Below are 20,045 nucleotides of genomic sequence, written 5' to 3'. Positions count from 1 at the left end.
ACCAAGGAACGGCTGAGCTTCTTAGTGTAGTGACGTCCAGCCTGTCCACCCAGCCAGACGGTGATGATGTTAGGCCTTCTCGTGTCTGGCAATGGCTCATTCCTGCACTGGAGTCACATAGGCAGCTGTGCATACACCAGCTGGACGCCAGGGGGCAGAACTGAGTCCTTGGTACCCAGATACAAGAAAAGGTGGCATTTCTGGGAGCCCCCTCACAGAGTGGGTGCAGGTCTGTACCCTTCAGAGGGACTTGGCCTTGGGTCCTGTCCTCATGGGCCAATGACAGGGGACGGGTCCCACGAGGACATCACGCGGTGTGAAGGCTTAGCTAGCCGTCAGGGGACGTCACTTGAAGGCCTCTGTGGAAGCCTGGCCACATGCTCTGGTCCCCTTCTGACCTTGAAGCATCAGAACTCTCCACTCCAGCTCTGAGCAGCAGAGCCAAAACCAAGGACCTTCTCACCCCACGCCAGCAGCTAGCCCTGCCATTCTTTTTACTGTGTAAAATTCCTGCGCCAACCCTGAGTTCAGACCAGCAGAGGGAGATGGAGGACAAGGGAAGAGAGAGAGGCTTTAATGAGGGGAGAGGGTTTGTCTCTTTATGATGGTTCCTCTTGGTGACATACATGTATGGATCACATACCAGCACAAGTTTGTTTGTTTGTTGGCATGCCTTCTTTTTTATTTATTCATTTTTTTTGTCAGTCATGGGGCTTGAACTCTGGGCCTGGGTGCTATCCCTCAGCTCTTCAGCTCAAGGCTAGCACTCTACCACTTGAGCCACAGCGCCACTTCCGGCTTTCTGAGTGGTTAATTGGAGATAAGAGTCTCATGGACTTTCCTGCCTGGGCTGGCTTTGAATCAAGATCCTTAGATCTCAGCCTCCTGAGTAGCTAGGATGACAGGCGTGAGCCACCGGCGCCCAGCCCTTCTTTTTTATTTTATTAACTTACTTTATTGTTATTATAGAGGTGATGTACAGAGGGATAATAATCACATGAGTCAGGTCACGAGCACATTTCCTTTTGGACAGTGTCTTCTGTTCCCTCGTTCTCTCCCAGTCCCTCCCCCCATCTCCACTCACAACTTGTACCGTTCACTTTCACCAGTGTTCAGCGAGCTCCCATGCTACACCTATTTACACTTTTCCCCTCAAATTTTGTGCCCACTCTTCCCACCCTCCCAAAGATATGCACGTGAATACACCATATATAAGGTAAAGAAGACAGAATGACCAAAGCTTAAAAACTCAAAAGAAAGGGAGAAAAAGAAGCCTTTTGTTTGCATATTCTAGAGTTCATTTCAGTGTGTACGTTATTTATATAAACATGGAGAGGCGCTTAGGCATTGCGCCTTTGTGTTTCTCGCCTAAGAGTACCCTCTTTTGGTCTCACTGTGTGTGTCTCTATAATCCTGTATAATTTATCCTATCCCAGTACATTTTAGATCTAATTTCCACATATCAGAAAGAACAAGCGCCTGTTGTCTGTCTGAGGTTAGCTAACCTCACTTCACATGATTTCTTCTAGTTCCATCCATTTCCCTGCAAATGATATTATTTTATTCTTTCTAGTGACTATGTGAAATTTTACTGTATATAGGTACTACCTTTCTTTGGATCCACTCATCTGTTGTGGGGCATCTGGGCTGCTTCCATATCTTGACTAGTGTGAATAGTGCGGCAATGAACATGGGTGTGCAGGTGTCTTTATCATATCCTGGCTCATGATGTTCAGGAGTGGTATGGCTGGGTCTATGGGAAGGTCTATGTTTAGTTGTTTTGAGAAACCTCCAGACTGCAGTCCAGAGCGGTTGTATTAGTTTACATTCCCAACAACAGTGCAACAGGGTTCATCTTTCTCCATATCCCTGCCCGCATTTGTTGCTATTCAAATGCACAATGTTCTCCAATCTTCCAGGGGTGAGATGGAATCTCAGGGTTGTTTTGAGTTGCATTTCCTTTATGGCCAGGGAGGATGAGCACTTCCTTGTGTGTTTCTTTGACATTCTTCCTTCATCTTCCTGAGAAGTCTCTCCTTTGCTCCCATGCCCATTTAGGGACTGGTTTATTAGGTTTGGTTAGTTTCTTGAGCTCCTTGTATATATTGGACTTGAGGTCTCTGTCTGGGAGTCCCTGCACAGTTTGGAGGAAGACAGGCCCTCCAGTTTCCAGCTGGAAAAAGCTTTTGTCTAAAGCTCCCCTTAGGAAGCCTGGCGGTCTTGTCTGGGGGTGCATGTCCGCATATCCTGTATGAGTGTGTGTGGGGGGGAAATACTAGGCCCTGCACCCTCTGGAGATTACCCTACCCACGGAAGGGGGTGGGGGCAGAGACTCCTCCTCCTCCATCTGGGCTTCAGGCAGGCTTCCCTAACTCCAAGGCTGTACCTCATTCTCCCTGGGTCTTAGAGGAGTTAGGCTACCAGGTAAAGCCCAGCCAGCCCTCAACACTACCATGGAGCACTCAAGAGTTTGGCAGAGGAGCACTCTCATGGATAGCTGAGCCCACGGGACAAAGACCTGGGTCCAGAAAACATGGCTCTCACACGCTGGAAGGTGAGGCTTAAGGCGGTCCCATAGTTACAGATGGCTGCATTGGTTGAGCCCCAAGCTAGGAAGAGAGAATATTTAGAAAAGAGGCAATGGAATGTGTGTGGAGCAGGAGGGAGAGCTTTCTAGGGGTGAAGCAAGAGCAGATGCTAAGGCCCTGGGGTATGGCAGGGAGAGTAGTTTTTTTTTTGTTTTTATTTTGTTTTGTTTTTAAGAAGAACTCTAAGACAGTCAGATTGCTGAGCTCAGGCCTGGGCCAACAGTTGGAATAAGTTATACACAGGCCAGATGTGAGGACCTTGGAGTCGCACCCAAGACCATCACTCCAGGTGAGTGTTGCAACCACTCCACCTTTAGACACTAATTCTAGCTGCATCAAGACCAACAATAAAGAGGAAGAATAAAAAGGGCTGAGAGGCGACTGCAATGGTCCAAACAAGTGAGAGACGACATCTCATCGATCTGTCATCAAGGGGCAGAGTGGGATTCATTCAGCAAGCCGAGAATCAAGGAGGGCCAGAAGAGTGGTTGCACATCTGGGCAGATGGGCCCCTGGGGAGAGGGCTGACATGGGAGAGGGGATTCTGGGTAGGTTTAGCAGCAGGAGCAGGGATGTGTTCCAAGAACAGCTTGGCAGGCAGCTGACTTAGGAGTCCAGGTTAGAGAAGAGAGAAAGGAAAGAGTTAAGGTGGTGGAGGGGAGGTCTTGGGAACCAGCCCTGCCAGGATGAGGCAGCGCTCGAGAAGGGAGGTGTGGCCATCTGTGCCTGTGCTGGCAAATGCCCATCCATGAGGAGCTGGGGTAACCAGGCATCATGGCAAGCTGTGTGTGGGTGGTGACCTTGGAGCAGCCTCTCAGGGGAGTGAGCAGATGCCAGCCAATGGGATGAGCAATGGGCCCATGCCAACCAATGGGACGAGCAGCAGGCTGATGCCAGCCAATGGGACAAGCAGTGGGCCCATCCCAGCCAATGGGACGAGCAGCAGGCCAATGCCAGCCAATGGGATGAGCAGCAGGCTGATGCCAGCCAATGGGGTGAGCAGTGGGCTTACGCCAGCCAATGGGATGAGCAGCATAAAGTGCCGATGATGTAAACAGCATAGCCAGTTCAGACTCAGGAGGTGGAGGAGATGGCAGAATGCTGCTGTGTTAAGTCAATACAAAAGAGTTCAAAGGTGGTGGAAGGGGTGAGGGGAAGACATGAGAGAAGAGACATGGGACTTGCCTCTCTTAGGCGGAAGGATTCTAATTCTGCAAAGTCACACTGAGACCATGTGCTAGGCTGATTGTCCAGGTCAATGGAGAACCAGCCCTGGGAAGGGGAGAATGGGGTGGGGAGAGGAGACAGGAGATGAGAGGCATCAGTCTCTCTGCCACAAAGCCGAGGTGTGGGTTTTGTTGGCAGACTGCTTGTCCCAGAGGCTAATTTATCCTGTACCTTGGGAAGCCCGTGTTCAAAGAAATCCTATAAAGCTGACCTGTGGTTGTTCAGCAGGGAGGGGAGCCCTGAGCCCCCCAGGTCAGGCAGAGCTGTCCCTGAAGGGAAGGAGTTTCTCAGGGTGACACTTTAGAGCCCAGTAAATGTCAAAAGTCACTGGCTTGTGGAAAGAATCTGAGCATGAGAGAGAAAGGGAAGGATGGGCAAAGCCAGGCTCCATCCGGGTCTAGAATCGTCCGTGTATCTAGGAAATAAACTTCCCCGGAAAAGAATAATAAATTTAAAAAACCTTGCAGAGGTAGGCAAAGGGCATATATCTAGGTGGTCATTATAGCACTGGAAAATGCCCAAACAATCCTGAACAAAAGCTATCTATCTTAACAGTGGAGTCTACACAAGAACCTCCCAATGATGGTGGGCAGAAAACCACAGTATGTATTCAGTGGAGAAAGCAACGTGGAGAAAGGAGGCTGAAATTTGCCACCATCGACCTAAAAAACAAAACAAAAAACCCAACAACTAAAGGAGACACACTTACAATAAAGATATGTAAGGTGTTAGTTCAGCACAGTGTCTCACCCATGCTTGAATTTTTTTTTTAATGTTGAACAAGAAGGATGGACTTTTCAAAATGATGTTATTTTCTTAGTGGTGGGTATATCCCACTGTTATATAAAACTATTCTTGTGTTCTATCCAATTCAATTAGACAACAGGAAGGAGTAACAGAAAACAAGAAAAGAAAAAGCAAAGATCTTTCTCATCTTTGCAGATGGTATGATTATAAGCCAAGAAAAAAAAAACCTCACAAGAAAACAACTAAAAATCTAGCTGGAAAAAAAAAAATAAGAGAATTCATTAGACCAATGGTTTCAAATTTAACACACACACATACACACACACACACACACACACACACACACACACACACACACACACCAAAAGCTTTCATGGTACCTTCAAATGCAACAAGTCTTAAATAAAGAAAATAAAGAAAAAGATGACATTTGCCAAAGCAATATAAAAAGAGATAAACTGGCAAGAATAGACAAAAAAAGATATGTATCGAGTTTTTTATGAATAGGCTTTATAGATGGAGATAAACAAGCTTGAACAGATGGAAAGATAAATTCTTTTTGGCTGGCAAGATTCTATATTGTAAACCCGACACTTTCCCAGTAACTAGATAAATTTAACGCATGCCAAATAAAAATGTCAATAGGAATTTTTAGCATGCAAGTAGACAAGCAGATTCTAAAGTCTTTATAGAAAAAAAAAAGCTGTGTGAAAGTATATGAGGAGGGTATAAGAAAAGATACTGTGACAAAAGTAAGAACTTCAATCAGGTAATGACACGGATCATAAATCACAAAATAAGAGACTGCTGTGGGTGGTTCATACCTGAAATCCTAGCTACTCAGGAGGCTGAGATCTGAGGAGCATGGTTCAAAGCCAGCCCAGGCAGGAAAGTCCGTGAGACTCTCATCTCCAATTAACCAGCAAAAATCCAGAAGTGGAGTTGTGTGGCTCAAGTGGTAGAGCACCAGTCTTGAGTGAAAAAAACTGAGGGACAGTGCCCAGGCCCTGATTTTAAGCTCCAGTATTCACACACACACACACACACACACACACACACACACACACACACACAAATTATCTTGGGTGTATGAAGGTCAAGTCAGGCAACCCTCAAAAATTCATAACTGTGAATGAAAAAGACAGATAGAGTTGATATCATAAAATGTTCAGCAAAGTGAAAAGGAAAAGCAATATAAAACAAAACCAATGGTAACCTGGGAGAAAACTTTTGTGATCTGCATCAAAGAACTCCCATTTTCGTTTTATGTAAAGAACAAGGAAAAACCAACAAGAAACACAGAAAACCCCAGTAGCCAGCTCTCATTCCCATTCCTTTACATGTAAAGAGCAAGGAAAATCAATAAGAAACACCAAAACCTGTGGTTGCCGGCTTCTATTTCCTTTATATGTCAAGAACAAAGCAAATCAATAAGATATACTGAAAACCCCAGTTGCCAAGATGTGTGTGTATGTGTGTGTGTGTGTGTGTGTGTGTGTGTGTGTAAGAAATGGATAAACGTTGTCCATTGTTTACAAACATTCATTCACAGGGAATTAAGTGCTGTGGATCTAATAGACCACACAGAAACTACTGTCCATTACCCTCCCTTCCCTAGGACTCACCTGGGCACGGCGCCATTAACTCAAAAGGGAACAAGGCGGAAAAGCCCACTGACTGCTGGTCTCTGCCATGGGACCTGAGGCAGAAGGCCATCTCCAATCTCATTGGGTCCCACCAGGGCACACAACACCCATCAGGAAGTGGGTGGAGCTCATGCAGTTCATGAACCCAGAGTCTCTTAGGACCCCTCTTGGGGCGTAGCTTCCAGGGTCCTCCACACATACCAGTTGTTAGTAATCACCTCTGTGGTGAACCCAAAAGTCTGCCCCTCCCCTCCCCTCAAGGGTGTGAATTCCCCATTCAAGATACAGTGGCCCCATCAGCCATCTGAACAAGCTGCTCAGTTACAGCTGGCCTTCCAGTCACCCAGGAGTGAGGCGAAGAAAATTAATAGAAGGTCAAATCCCCGTGCAAAGAATTCGTTCATTTTCCCCCCTTTCTTTGTGTCAGTCTTGGGGCTTGAACTTAGGGCCTAGGCACAGTCGCTTAGCTTTTTCCACTCAAGGCTGACACTTGAGAAACAGGTCCATTTCTAGTGTTTTGGATTTTGTTTTACTGGTTTCTACCCGGAGCTGGCTTTGAACCAGGATTGATGCTCAGACCTTCACCTCCTGAGTTGCTAGGATTACAGATGTGAGCTACTGGTACCTGGAGGGCCCAGGGGAGTTTTTAATATGCAAATCACCCCACCCCAGCAATGTGAAGTGGGGGCAGTATGCCAGGCATGTGTCCACCATGGCTTCAAACCACCAAAGGACACAGTGCAGAGAGGCGTGACTCATAGATAGTGTCCTGGAGAACCCTAGGAGCCACCCCATCATATTACAATGTAGGGGTGATATGGGGAGGGGCCTGTCTCCTCCTGCTAGTCATTAATTCTGAAGAAAACACAACAAGCCAGTTGGACTACAGCCTGCTGTAACCTGATGGAAACCAGTTTGAGCCAGTTGGAACCAGCAAAAACATGTTAACTTCTGGGCATAACCTGTTGGAGTCTATCTACATTGATTCCAAATAGAGCCCAGTCTATTTAACTTGCAAACACAAATGGTTACAAATGGTTCTGACCATTCTAAGCTGATTTTCATCTCATTTGAATAACAGAAAGCCAGCTCATCCATTTTGAACCAGTTGGAAACTGAGTCTGGCTCACACTAGTCCCTTAAACGGGGAGAATTTAGGGGCATCAGTTACTTAGGCTCCAGTTATTTACTATAAAGACATAAAACTGAGTGCGAAAGGCTTCCAGCCACTGATTTCTAAAGACCAATTTACATGGCTCCTATAAATATTCATGAGAATTAATTAGCAGCTTATTGAAAGAATTAATAAAATTCACATTGTTTATTATCATACATTAGCAGGGGCAGGAAACAGGGCACAGAGAAAGATCCTACTGAAGAGGCTCTTGGTTCTGATGTTGGACCACCAGAAGCAGCCCACAGGGGCCCTTCAGAAGGCCCCCATGCCCTACAGATCCCCCCAAAGTTAGCTTCTTCAGCAATCATGCAAGTCTTAGCTCCCAAATGAATAAGATCAATTTTGCTCCTTATTCAATGTAGGAACGTACCATTAACCTCTTCAAAAAGGATGGAAGGGCAAAGGGAAGAATGTGAAAGCATGCGTAGAGCCTGAATTCAGATGCCATTATATCTTAGCCTCATCAAAAGCATGGAGTCACAATCAGCAGCCTCTACAGACACATTTCCAACTATTCATTCCATCATCAGCATCGCTAGAGATTAGCAAGGGTGGAATGACATGAATGATCTCCTTGTATCAAAGCAGGCAAATTCACGGGACCCCCAACCTTAGCCACTCAGGGCTTGTCCTGACTCAAAGAACCAAACCTCTAAGCTCATTGCAAAGCGCCATTCACCAGGGTATTTGTATTCTTGAGAGGGAATAGTGCTTTCCTTTGGTGTGTTTTTTTTTCTTGAAGAGTATAGCAGTTCCTCAACACACACACACACACACACACACACACACACACACACACACACCCCAAACAAAAACAAACCTAAACATAGAACTACCCTATAATACCAGTATTTGATATCTAAAAGATGCCATTGTATCTTAGCCTGATCAAAAGCATGGAGTCATAATTAGCTGTAATCTATAAGATTACAAGTCAGGATACAGTAAAGCTATTCATACAACCATATTCATTGCTGCATTATTCACCATAGCCAAGGTATGGAAACAGCCCAGATGGACTGGGCTGTTTGTCAATGGACAAACAGATTTTTGAAAAATGTGAGATACAAACCTCACATTTATGTATACATATATATACTAATCTATATAATGGAATTTTACTCACTCATTAGGAATGATACTATGTCATTTGCAAAATAAAAAAAGAGAATGAAGCTGGAAAAAAATTATGTGAAGGTAAGTCAGGCTCAGAGAGAAAGAGAATGCATGCTTTCTCTCACTTGTAGAAGTTGCATCTAATTTGTAAATATCTATCTCTATAGCTATAGATAGATAGATATAGATAGATCTATATCTATAGCTATAGAGATAGATACAAACATACACAGGGCCATATGCATATTATGCAAGTGCATTAACTAAAGTATGCAGGAACGATTACAATGGTGTAACTCCTTTGAACAACTTACAGTATACCAAGAACACTAAGAAGCTGGAACCTGAGGTGGGAGGGGGGCCAGGGGGAGGGGGGGAGAGGAGGGAGAGGGGGATGTGAGGTTTAGGGGATAGGCGTGGGTGAGTGGAGGGAGGAAGGGTAGGCAAATGCAGTTGTAATATCCAATGTACATACGTATGTGAGAATGGAATCAGGTACCTTGAGGGGAGGGGCTGGGAGAGATGAGGGAGAATGTGTAAGGGGTAATACTGATCAAGACGCATTGTCCCCATAAACCAACACATTGAAATCTCTTTTGTTCAACGACTTAAAGATGATAAAAATGACCATCATACAAAAAGAAAGGGGGAAACAAAGCACCATTCACCTTTAACATAAACTGTAACGCCCCCTCCTCCAGAAGAGCAAATTCAAAGTCACTCACCAGCCACAAAACTTGGGAATGACGCCACCTTCTTCGTCTGTCAGGAAACAGGAGGAACAGAAGTGAGACACACTAACTACAAACATGGTGTCCATTACAGCAAGGCTCAGATGCCCTGACTCAAAGAACCGAACGTCTAAGCTCATTGCAAAGCACCGTTCACCACTAGTATGGAAGAATCTAGGCCCCGGGGTGAGGAGGCACTGGTGTTTCCCCCCAAAACCAGCCAGTCTCATGATAGCAGCATGATCCTCAGATCTCAGCCTCCTGTGTAGCTAGGATTACAGGCGTGAGCCACCGGCACCCTACTGAATGCTCATTACAATAAACTCCAAGTGGCAACACTGGTTCATATGGAATTGTTTTTAAAAACCCGTGTTTAAATCTAGGTGTAGAACATGGGGTCCTGACCAGGCTGATTGTTATCACCATCGAAATGCTTGGGGAAAAAAATTACCTCAGGGATATTGTTATTCTCGATGGGTCCATTGAGATCCGAGCGCTGTTGCTTCCTTGGCTGTTCTAAACCATTGCAAACCTGTGAATGGGGGAAATTAAAGATTGTGTGTTTACATATTAGAGGAATGTAGCCCAGGACACAAAGACTGGCTACATGAGACTTAGATTTAAAAAATGCACATGTCTGCAAGTATGTATATATGTCTATGCACTCTTATGTATGTAACTAAATTCAAATTTTCCTTCTTCTTTAAGGCTGAATAATATTCCACTGTATGTATATACCACATTTTCTTTGCTTATTCATCCATCAATAGGAATTTAAGTTGTTGCCAACTTTTAGCTATTGTGACTAATGCTGCAAAGACCAGAGGTATGTGCATATATATATATATATATATATATATATATATATATATATTTGATATCTTGTTTACAAGTCTTTTTATGTTTTAATCAGTCATGGGCTTGAACTCACGGTTGGGGCTCTGTCCCTAAGCTCTTTTTACTCAAGGCTTGCTCTCTACCACTTTGAGCTACAGCTCTCCAGGTAGTTAAATGGAGATCAGAGTCTCCTGGACTTTCCTGCCCAGACTGGCTTTGAACCACGATCCTCGGATCTCAGCCTTCTGAGTAGCTAAGATTACAGGCATGAGCCACCAGTGCCTGGCCTTACAATTCTTTGGATAGATACTCAGAAGTGCAATCACAGAAGTGGGCATGTGGAATCTCATTGTTAACTCTGAGGGCGGCATGGGGTTTGAACTCAGGTCCTCATGCTTGCTAAGCAGGTTCTTTACCACTTGAGCCAGGTTCCCCATGGAGAAGTTCTCCAGCAGGTGAGCTACCTGCATGGACATCGTTCACTAAAGTTTTGTCTTGCCTTACAGGGACCTGAATAGATCCTTCTCATCAACCAGAAAAATACCCAAAGAAACCAATCAACCAACAAATGGAGGCAGGTTAATGATCAAGAACACCAGCAGCCATGTGTCCGTGGTTCATGCCTGTAATTCTAGCTACGCAGGAGGCTGAGATCTGAGGATCTCAGTTTAAAGCCAGCCCAGGCATGAAAGTCCATGAAACTCTTATCTCCAACAAGCCACTCAGAAAACCAAAAGCAGTGCTGTGGCTCAAGCGGTAGAGCGCTTGCCTTGAGCTGAAGAGCTGAGGGGCAATGCCCAGGCCCAGAGTTCAAGCCCCATGACCGACAGGAAAAAAAAAAAGATGCTAGCCATTGGGGCTGTCAGGACACAGGTTGAATGTGGATGTCCCAAGCCCCGCCCATAAGACTGCTCAGAGTGGAGCCACAAGGAACACTGAGTGTTCCCCGAGGTGCAGTCTTCTCCTGCTACGGCTATGCTGGCATCTCCTGCATCTCCACTAACTCCCTCCCAAGTGGGCGGTCCGTCACCATGACAACCACTTCGCAAGATGCACAGCCAGGTTGCTTCGGAGAGAGGCAGGAGGGCAAGCTTGGGTTGCTTCTCCTTGGGAGCGCCCATCTAGCTACTGTGCTTTCATCCTGGGGATCGGGAAAGTAGGGGAGGGGAGACGTGAAGGGGATGGAGACGTGATATTTATTCACTAGCTGAAATTCAGTTTTATTTGGGGCTCCCAGCTCCTCCCATTGGAATCCTGTTGTGTTTCAGACAGAGACCTAGCCACACTTCAAATGAGATACTGGCCAGGATCCCTTCACTCTCCCCTACCCGTCCCCCCTTACTTCCCTCCCCCCATCAGCAGGAGTACATTGTCCCAAATCTCCCCTAGGTGGGTTCTGAGAGATGTTCTCATTGCCAAAGGCTGAGAGCTGTCGGAGCCACCTACCCAGAGAACACAGTGGGTTACGCAGATGGGGGGTGGAGGGGAGTGTGCTCTTCAGATGGAGGGCGGAGGACCCCCTTTGAAAAGCTCTGAGGACAGAAAATTAACAGTTTGTATGGCAGGGCCTATTGATAATAGTTTGGGATCCTAGGACAGCTGTTTAAGACAGAGATAAGTGCTCTTAATACAAACTACTAATGTGATATGAAAGCACTCTCGTACATATCCTGGCTCCAGTTGGGGTAAAACTCAAGCCCCGAATTTATTATTATTTTTCTTAACGTGTCAATTCCGATTCCTCTGCTTGGTTAAACTAAAAATACGGAAATATAATGCACATTGCTTGGGGAGGGGGCGGGGAGAAGCCAGCATAGCATCCAAGGCGCACATGCTCGCACGCCCGCCCACCCACTCAGCTCAGGCCATCTGTGATGAGTGGAGAATGTTCCCAGCGTTCCCCTGAATGACACGCTGAGACGCGGAGGACATCAGCTTAAAGCCAAAAGCAACGTAGTGTCACCACTGGGCCGTCACACCTCTCTAGATCACACACAGAACCCATCCAGGGAGACCAAACCCCCAGGACTGATGACTGAACTGCTGCATTGGGTGACACCCAGCCTTCTCTGCCACGCCATTCCTGCTCAATTCCATCAAAGACTTCCTCCTCCACCCAGTGTGGGTGGGGTCAGCTCCCAGTAGGGGCCGCTAGCACTGGTGGCTCTTAGCTACTCAGGAGGCTGAGATCTGTGGATCACCATTCAAAGCCAGCCTGGGCAGGAAATTCCCTGAGACTATCTCCAATTCACCACCCACAAAAAAGCTGGAAATAGAGGTGTGGCTCTAATAGTAGAGCACTAGCCATAAGCAAAATTGCTGAGATGGTGTTCAGGCTCTGAGTTCAAGCCCCAGGACTGGTACCAGATAGACAGACAGACAGACAGATAGATTGATAGATCAATCCCCCATCAGATATTTTCTGGTATACTTTTACTAAAACTGATTCATCATCCATCTGAAATACAATTTTTTTCTTCTTTAAAAAAAACTGTAGTAAAAGACACATCACCTAGATTTTCACTTAATTATTTGTTCATTGTAGAAATCAGTGAGACCAAATACACATATAACATTGTATAATTATTACCAGATCTATAATTCTTCGCATCTTGTACAACCCACGCTCTAAACCCATCTGCAATTCTAACAAGTCTGTGCCCTGCATTGCTATCTGCTGAAACTGGCAGCATTTTTGTGTTGTTGTTTGTTGTTTGTTTTAGTTTTGTGTAGTTCCTGGGGCTTGAACTCAGGGCCTGGGTGCATCCTCGAGCTTCTTTTGCTCACAGCTAGCGCTATGAATGGTGGCACAACTTCTAGCCTGTTCTGAGTAGTTTATTAGAGTCTCACTGACTTTTCTGCCTTGGCTGGCTTCCAACTGTGATCCTCAGATCTCAGCCTTCTAAGTAGCTAGGATTACAGGTGTGAGCCAGGGGCACTTTGCTAGGCTGTCTCTCATGGCAGGAAGGAGTTTCCACAGAGGCCCTGCTGGACATTTCACAGGCCATCACTGAGGCAGAGGGTGGCAATCCTGTCAGCCCAGCCTCACAGGATGAGCCAGGGTGCAAACAAACAGGCAAGACCAAAGTCATCTCTGTCATGCCAGACCCGAGGAAGTGAAGAACCCATCCGGGGTCAGGAAATAAAAGGGCAGGATAGACAAAGGAAGAAAGAAAGGAAAGAGGGAAGGAAGGAAGGAAGGAAGGAAGGAAGGAAGGAAGGAAGGGAGGGAGGGAGGGAGGGAGGGAGGGAGGGAGGGAGGCAGGTAGGAAGGGAGGAAGGGAGGGAGGGAGGGAGGGAGGGAGGGAGGGAGGGAAGGAAGATGAAGGAAAGAGGAAGAAAGAAGAAAGGAAAGAAATGAACAAATAACGGAAGGAGGAAAGGGGAAGAAAAGCAGAGGAAGGAAAGAAAGAAGGAGCAAACAAGAGAGGGAGCAAGGTAGGAAAGGACAGGAAAGAAAGAAGGAAGGAAGGGAGAGTGGGAAGGAGAAAGGGAGGGGAAAGGGAGAGAGAGAAGAGAAAGGAGGGAAGGACAGAGAAGAAAGGTGAGAGGAAGAAGAAAGAAAGAAGGAACAAATAAACAAAGGGAGAGAGGGAGGAGGAACGCAGTGCCGGTGAGGGGAAGAGGAAAAGGAGGGAGGGAGGGAAGACACCAGAGTTTTCTGCAGGTATAAACACATCTTCATACTAAAGCAAAGCACTGAGCTCCTGTACCACGGCAGTCAGTCATGGTGGATACAGGCAAAGGGAAAATCACTATTCCTATCAAACGTGGTGGCTTTGGTGGCCACCGCTGCTAATGCCGCAAACCCCTGCCAGTGTTGGGCACGATGCCCTGCCTCCAGTGGGGTTTGGGGACAGCTGTTTACTAGGGCGACAAAACCAATCCTGTGGGTTCTCTGGGGGCCTGACCTTGGGACAAGTCCTGAATTCCACCACCGCCCCCAAGCTGTGCCCAACTTTGCCTTGAGCTCTGTCAACACGAGGTTGACACCTGAGATCTGAATGCAAGCAAGAGACTTGAGCCACAAGGAAAGTCAATGACCAACGCTAAGTCAATATTAGACTTCCATTTCCAGAGGGCATCTTTTGTATTTAACCTCTATTAGTCTGTGCGGGGCATTGTGCCCAGTGTGGAAGATGTGGGAAAGAGGAGACCTCAGTGGCAGCCGATATGATTCATTCTAAATAATACAACAGTGGAGGTTAGACTCAAAAGAAATCTCCCGGCGCTGCAGACACTAAAACGAAGTCACACAGCCTAGAATCTTAATAACAGCTCCCCCAGGAGACATAGAAAGAAGATAACAATCATCCAGCTAGCGTCTACTACATCTTCCTGTTTAGTTTTTATGCATATGCAAAGTGGAATTAGTTCTTTTTCTTTTTTTGATCCTGCTGTACTGGGGTTTGAACTCAGAGATTTATGCTTATTATCCAGGCTCCCTATAACTCGAGCCGTGTTTCCAACCCCTTATGCTCTGGTTATTTTTAAAATAGGATCACATCTTTTTTTAAACCTGGGCTTACTTGGACTTTGATTTTCCTATTTTTACTTTCTTCCCTAGCTAAAATGACAGGCATGAGCTACCATACCCAGATTGATGGGGTCTTGTCCCCCTATTCCTTTCCCTCCCTTCCCCCTCTTTCCCTCCCCCTCCCTCTCTCTTTTACTGACTCATTTATTTACTTAATTTATTTTTGGTGCCAGTCCTGGGGCTTGAACCCAGGGCCTGGGTGCTATCTCTGAGTTTTCTCACTCAAGGCTGGTGCTCTGTAACTTGAGCCACAGCTCCACTTTCAACTTCTTGCTGGCTAATTGGAGGTAAGAGTCTCACCGACTTTCCTCAGCCCAGGCTGGCTTCAAACTGAGATCCTCAGATGTCAGCCTCCTGAGTAGCTAGGCTTACAGATGTGAATCACCAGCACCCAGCTGACTTTAAAAAAAAAAGTATTTTGCCCTAGAACTGGGTCTTTTTGATCTTCAACCTCCTGAGCAAGTAAGATTATAGATGTGAGCCACTGGGGCCCGGCTTAGCTGTTGTTTTAATGATGGATTTCACAGTACAGATTGTCCTTCATTTACAATGTTTGCTTTTTTTTTAACCTTATGGCTATATAAAAGTAGAAATTACACTTTGAATCTTGACTTTGGAACTTGTCCCACTGCCGGACATGCAGTCTAATTGTCTCTGGTGGCATTGGGCGCTGAAACCCATTGGCCATACACCAGGAATGAAATAAACAGTATCTACCATGTTGTGTCCTGTCTGTGCTGTTTAGCAGGTTAACAGTATGAAATGCCTTTTCTGTTTGTGATATTTTCAATGGCTGGTTTATGGGTTTTTTGTAAGTCAAGAAGCCCATGTCTTTTGTCTTTGTTTTTTAGGGTTTTGTTTTTTTTTTGTGTCAGTTGTGGGTCTTGAACTCAAGGGCCTGGGCTCTGTCTCTGAGCTTTTTCCTCTCCAAGCTAGCACTCTACCACTTTGAGCCACAGCTCCACTTCCAGTTTTCTGGTGGTTAAAGAGTCTGACAGACTTTCCTGGTCATGCTTGCTTTGAACCATGATCCTCAGATCTCAGCCTCCTGAGTAGCTAGAATTATAGGTGTGGACCACCAGCACCCGGCTCCATGTGCAGTTCATCTTAATGTTCTAATAGGGTACACTTTTGCTATAGCCTGAGATGATTCATGAAAACAACCCCAACAGATTTTTGTTTTTGTTCAGTTTGCTGGTCCTGGGATTTGAACTCCAGGCTTGGGCACTGTCTAGGCTAGATAGGCTAGTGCTCTATCACTTGAACCATATCTCCATTCCTGGCGTTTTGTGGATAATTGGAGAGAAGAGTCTCATCTCAGGGACTTTTCCTGCCCAGATTGGCTTTGAACCATGATCCTCAGATCCTGAACAGCTAAGATTACAGACTTGAGCCACCAGCACCCAGTCAACAGTTTTAATAATCTCCTCCTATTACTCCTGCTGAGGTAGGATCTTATCTACTACTAAATAAGCATGCCCAGCACAGACTCACCAGCCTACACAGCCTGGCTGAGGCCGGTACCATGGCTGCTGTCAGTACCATGGACAGCACCTGGTAGTCTCACTAGAAGTCTCTGAAATGGACCAAAATGTAGACCACATGGTCGCTGTTGAACTGAGAGGAGGCCGACTGGGAATTTTTGCACCTCCTACTCAACATCCTTTCATCCTAATGGTCTGGGCCCTGGCTCCATCTCACAACTTCTCTTCCAGGAAGGTAGATGGTGGGATCAGGGGACCTGCCTGAACCTGACAGGCCGCAGAAGTCACCTTCTCATATCCCACGCCCCTTCTCAACATATCTGAGCTGTGCTCAGTGTCCCTGCACTGTCTGCCATATTGTCATCTGCTGTAGCACAGGAAGTTGAGAAGCTGGGGCGGGGCAAGCGAAGGCATGAGGGGGGGAGGGAGAGGGCGGGACAATGCCAGCAGCTTCCTGTTGCCAGACAGACCCTGCTGCTATACAGACAGGTGTAAAGAACACTCCCTCCCCATTGCTGGAGGCAGAGAGAGAGCTGGGGAAGGGCTTCATGCCAGTAGCATGGGTACCAACCACATCCCCATGGGCAGATGCAGGAGGGCTGGCTCCCAGGTCAGGGCAGGCTGAGGAGGGGAGGGCTGAGGAAGGGAGGGCTGTGGAAAGCTAAAGAGCATCTGCACGCCAGTAAGCCAGGGTCAGAGGGGGACAGTCTTTCCGGGGACCCCCATGGTGCCCCCCAATTCCTACCCTCAGCCTCACCTGAAGGCTCTTCTTCCTTCTCTCGCCCTACTTTGTGGACAAGGTATAGGGCAGCCCCGTTCTGCTTATTTGGTGCTAGTTTTCCCATCTCAGTCTCAAAGACCTCTGTAACACAAGCCCTAATCAACAGCCACACCCCAGCCCAAGCGGTTCCGCCACAAGCAGCGAGGGACACGCGCGTGTGTCTTATGTGGGCTGGGGTCCCGTATCACACCTCACCTTAACTGTCGTATTAAGTGGGCTAGGATGTACTGATTTTTCTTTCCTTTTTTTTTAAATTCCATTATCAGAGGGTTCTTTTGAGAAAGCATCCGTTGGGTTGGTGATATACAGAAATCAGGGAAACGCTACAGAATCAAAACGTGTGGTTGGTTTGTGGACTTAGGACATGGAGATATGGTATGAAGGTATGTGTAAATCAACTGCTCTGTGTGTGTGTGTGTGTGTGTGTGTGTGTGTCCCAATGGCCACGTAAGCAAGCAAGCTAAGAAAACACAAGACCCTAAGTTCACACATATGTACTGGCAAAAAAGAAAAATGACCATGGATACAGAAGAAAAAAAAAGGAAAAAAGAAAAACTTATTTTCAAATTATTCACAGCGAAATGCCCATCAGGCCCAGGCTTGCAGGTTTCGGAGACTTATAACCCAGAGACAATGACAATGCGCAATGCAATTCAGGCCATTGGCTGAGGTGGTGGGCGGAGCAATCCCAGCTGGCCAAAGGGACGCTGGAAGTCAGATCACAAACACTCCTCCACCCATAGCAGATACAGAGCAGTGGGCCAAAACCTGCACTTGGACACATGGTAGAAGGGGGAATGTTTTCTGTGTGACACCAGCTGCCCACAAGCCCTGGAAGGGAGAGGTTTCCAGTATCAGAGGCTGAATCTTACAGGTGGGTTCAGGATGGCCAGAAAGAGCCTTGAACATGCCACGCCATTGAGCAAATATACCAAGCCTGCACTTAGAACTGGAAGGCAGTCGGGTCTCTCCCTCCCTTTAGTATCTGCCAGGGGCAACACCCCAGCCCTCTGCACCTCCCTCTTTTCTCTTCCCTGGGGACATCCAAGTACCTACCTGCTCTTGGGGCCATTTTGGCCTCTCCTCTGGAGTCCTGCTCTTGGTCTTGAACCCCCTCTGGGGGTCTCCAGGATGCTTGGCCTCAGCAGGGAGGTTTAGCGACTTGGGCCTGGCCTCATGCCTGCTGGGTCCTAGGGGGGCCTCGTCAGGCGGACAGGCCTCTGTGGAGTCCCCAGGCCCCGGCTCCGGCGCGTGCTCGGGGCTGGCCTCGCTGGCGCTGGTGATGCTGGTCATACTCAAACTCATCTTGATCTCGGCTACAATCTGGTCGATGTCCTCTTCCTGGTCCTCCAGGTCCCTGTCCCCACGCCTTAGGCGGTAAGGGGAGGCGCCCCCTGCGTTCCCATTGGCTTCGGTAGGGTAGTAGTCCTGGTAGTCATCTTTGCTGGGACAGAAGTGGTGGCTGTCCTCCTCCTGGTCTTGGGCCTCCAAGATGGAGGGCTCATCCTCAGGGATGGTCAGGTGACCGCCCGGGTAGTCCTGGCTACCCTCAGCCCCGTGGCCGTGAGGATGTGGACCCGCCGAGTCTGTCCACTCCTCCACTGCCTCCTGGCACTCATCAGTGTCCACGGGGCCACGGGCCAGGTACTCGTCCCCATTACAGTCCATGCCCTCCAGGTAACTGTCATCCTCCGGGCAGTAGCGGATGTAGTAGGTGATGCCCTCCTCCTCTTCCGGAAGTCCCTCATCATAGTCTTCCTCCTCAGAGGTGTTGTTCACGTAGTCGGAGCTAGAGTCCCCATCGGGGCTGTGGTTGTGGCATTCCTGCTCCTCCAGGGTAGGGCTCTCGGGTCGCAAGGTGGCCAGCTGTAGATCGCCGGGCATGTAGCCCTCCTCCAAGGGCAGCTCTGTGTCCTCGCTCTCGGGCTCCTGGCTCGGAGGGATGGGCCCCGGCCTGGCCCTGTGGTCTAGCATCGTGCTTGCAATGCTCTGGCGCTTGCGGTGGGCCATGGCGGACGCTCACGCGGCCATTGTCACCTGGATACAGCCACTGTGGGGAGGGACAAAGAGAAGAACCATCAGAACTGCTCCCCCATCCCACTGCTCTTCACACACAGACCACTGCCAAGCTGAGAAGCATGATGAAAGGCTGCAGCCTGGTGGAGTTGCTCAACTATTGCAGAGGCAGAGATCAGGAGGATCCAGGCTGAGCCAGCTGCGGCAAGTTAAAAACAAAACAAAATGGGGGGCTGGGAAGGTGGCTCAGTGGTAGAGCGCTTGCCTTGCATGCATGAGGCCCTGGGTTCGATTCCTCAGCACCACATAAGCAGAAAAAAAAAAAGCCGGAATTGGCGCTGTGGTAGAGTGCTAGCCTTGAGCTGAAGAGCTGAGGGACAGCGCCCAGGCCCAGAGTTCAGGCCCCATGACCGGACCCCCAAAAAATAAAATGAAAAGCTGGTGCAAACCTAATCTCAAAACTGGGCCATCCAAGCACAGTGGCTCACATCTGTAATGCCAGCTGCTCAGGAGGCTGAGATCTGAGGACCAAGGTTCAGAACCAACCCAGGCAGGAAAAGCTTTGAGACTCTTATTTCCAATGAGCCGCCCAAAAGTGGTTCATTGGAAGTAAGTGGAAGTGGAGCTGTGGCTCAAAGTGGTAGAGTTCTAGCCTTGAGCACAAAAGCTCAGGGACAGCATCCAGGCCCTGAGTACAAACCCCACAACCAACTAACAACAACAACAACAAAAAGACCAAGCTGGGCATAGTGGCATGGTCCTATCCTCCCAGCTACATACCTATGTGTTGCCAAGTCCACGTGAAGGCTATAGAAGGGATATGGCACCATGAAGACACAGGATATCCTGTTCAGAGAGAGGACTCCCCCCCACCTCCAAGGGTACCCCAGCCACATGCTGAAGGCAAAGACCAACATGCGAGGCTCATGTCTGGATTCTCAGGGTGGACCGCAAACAAATGCCTGAGGTCACAGGCAACAGAGCTCGTGAACCCATTCCTTGGAAACAGAACCAATGTTATAGCATTTTGTGTCTCCCTAGAGTTGGCCACTAGGCCTGTACCCTACACACTCCACACCTGTGAGACACAAAGCCATAGACTAACCAAGTAAGGATCAAAAATATCCAAGACCTGCCTGTCTCCTCCCTTCCTGTTTG

At 47.6% G+C, this 20,045-nt stretch overlaps 1 protein-coding gene across 2 annotated transcripts in view; it reads right to left on the bottom strand.

The window, feature by feature from the left end:
• Apba2 (amyloid beta precursor protein binding family A member 2) overlaps positions 1 to 18,922 on the bottom strand; it is a 37,786-nt gene extending 18,864 nt beyond the window's left edge. Inside the window, exons 1-3 of one of the 2 annotated variants that reach the window (XM_042698551.1) lie at positions 17,928 to 18,922; positions 9,684 to 9,764; positions 9,227 to 9,263 (exon numbers count right to left, since the gene is read on the bottom strand). In XM_042698551.1, the coding sequence (XP_042554485.1) occupies positions 9,227 to 9,263; positions 9,684 to 9,764; positions 17,928 to 18,881 (1,072 nt within the window). In that variant the 5' untranslated portion in view covers positions 18,882 to 18,922. The remainder of the gene's footprint in view (positions 1 to 9,226; positions 9,264 to 9,683; positions 9,765 to 17,927) is intronic. The other variant, XM_042698552.1, reaches the window with a different exon arrangement.
• Between the last annotated feature and the right edge of the window lie 1,123 nt (positions 18,923 to 20,045).

Source organism: Dipodomys spectabilis, unplaced genomic scaffold, assembly GCF_019054845.1.
Source record: "Dipodomys spectabilis isolate Male_0828 unplaced genomic scaffold, ASM1905484v1 ptg000233l, whole genome shotgun sequence".
Lineage (NCBI taxonomy): Eukaryota > Metazoa > Chordata > Mammalia > Rodentia > Heteromyidae > Dipodomys > Dipodomys spectabilis.
Note: the sequence above shows the minus strand (reverse complement) of the source record. Positions and strands in the feature narration are given on the sequence as shown.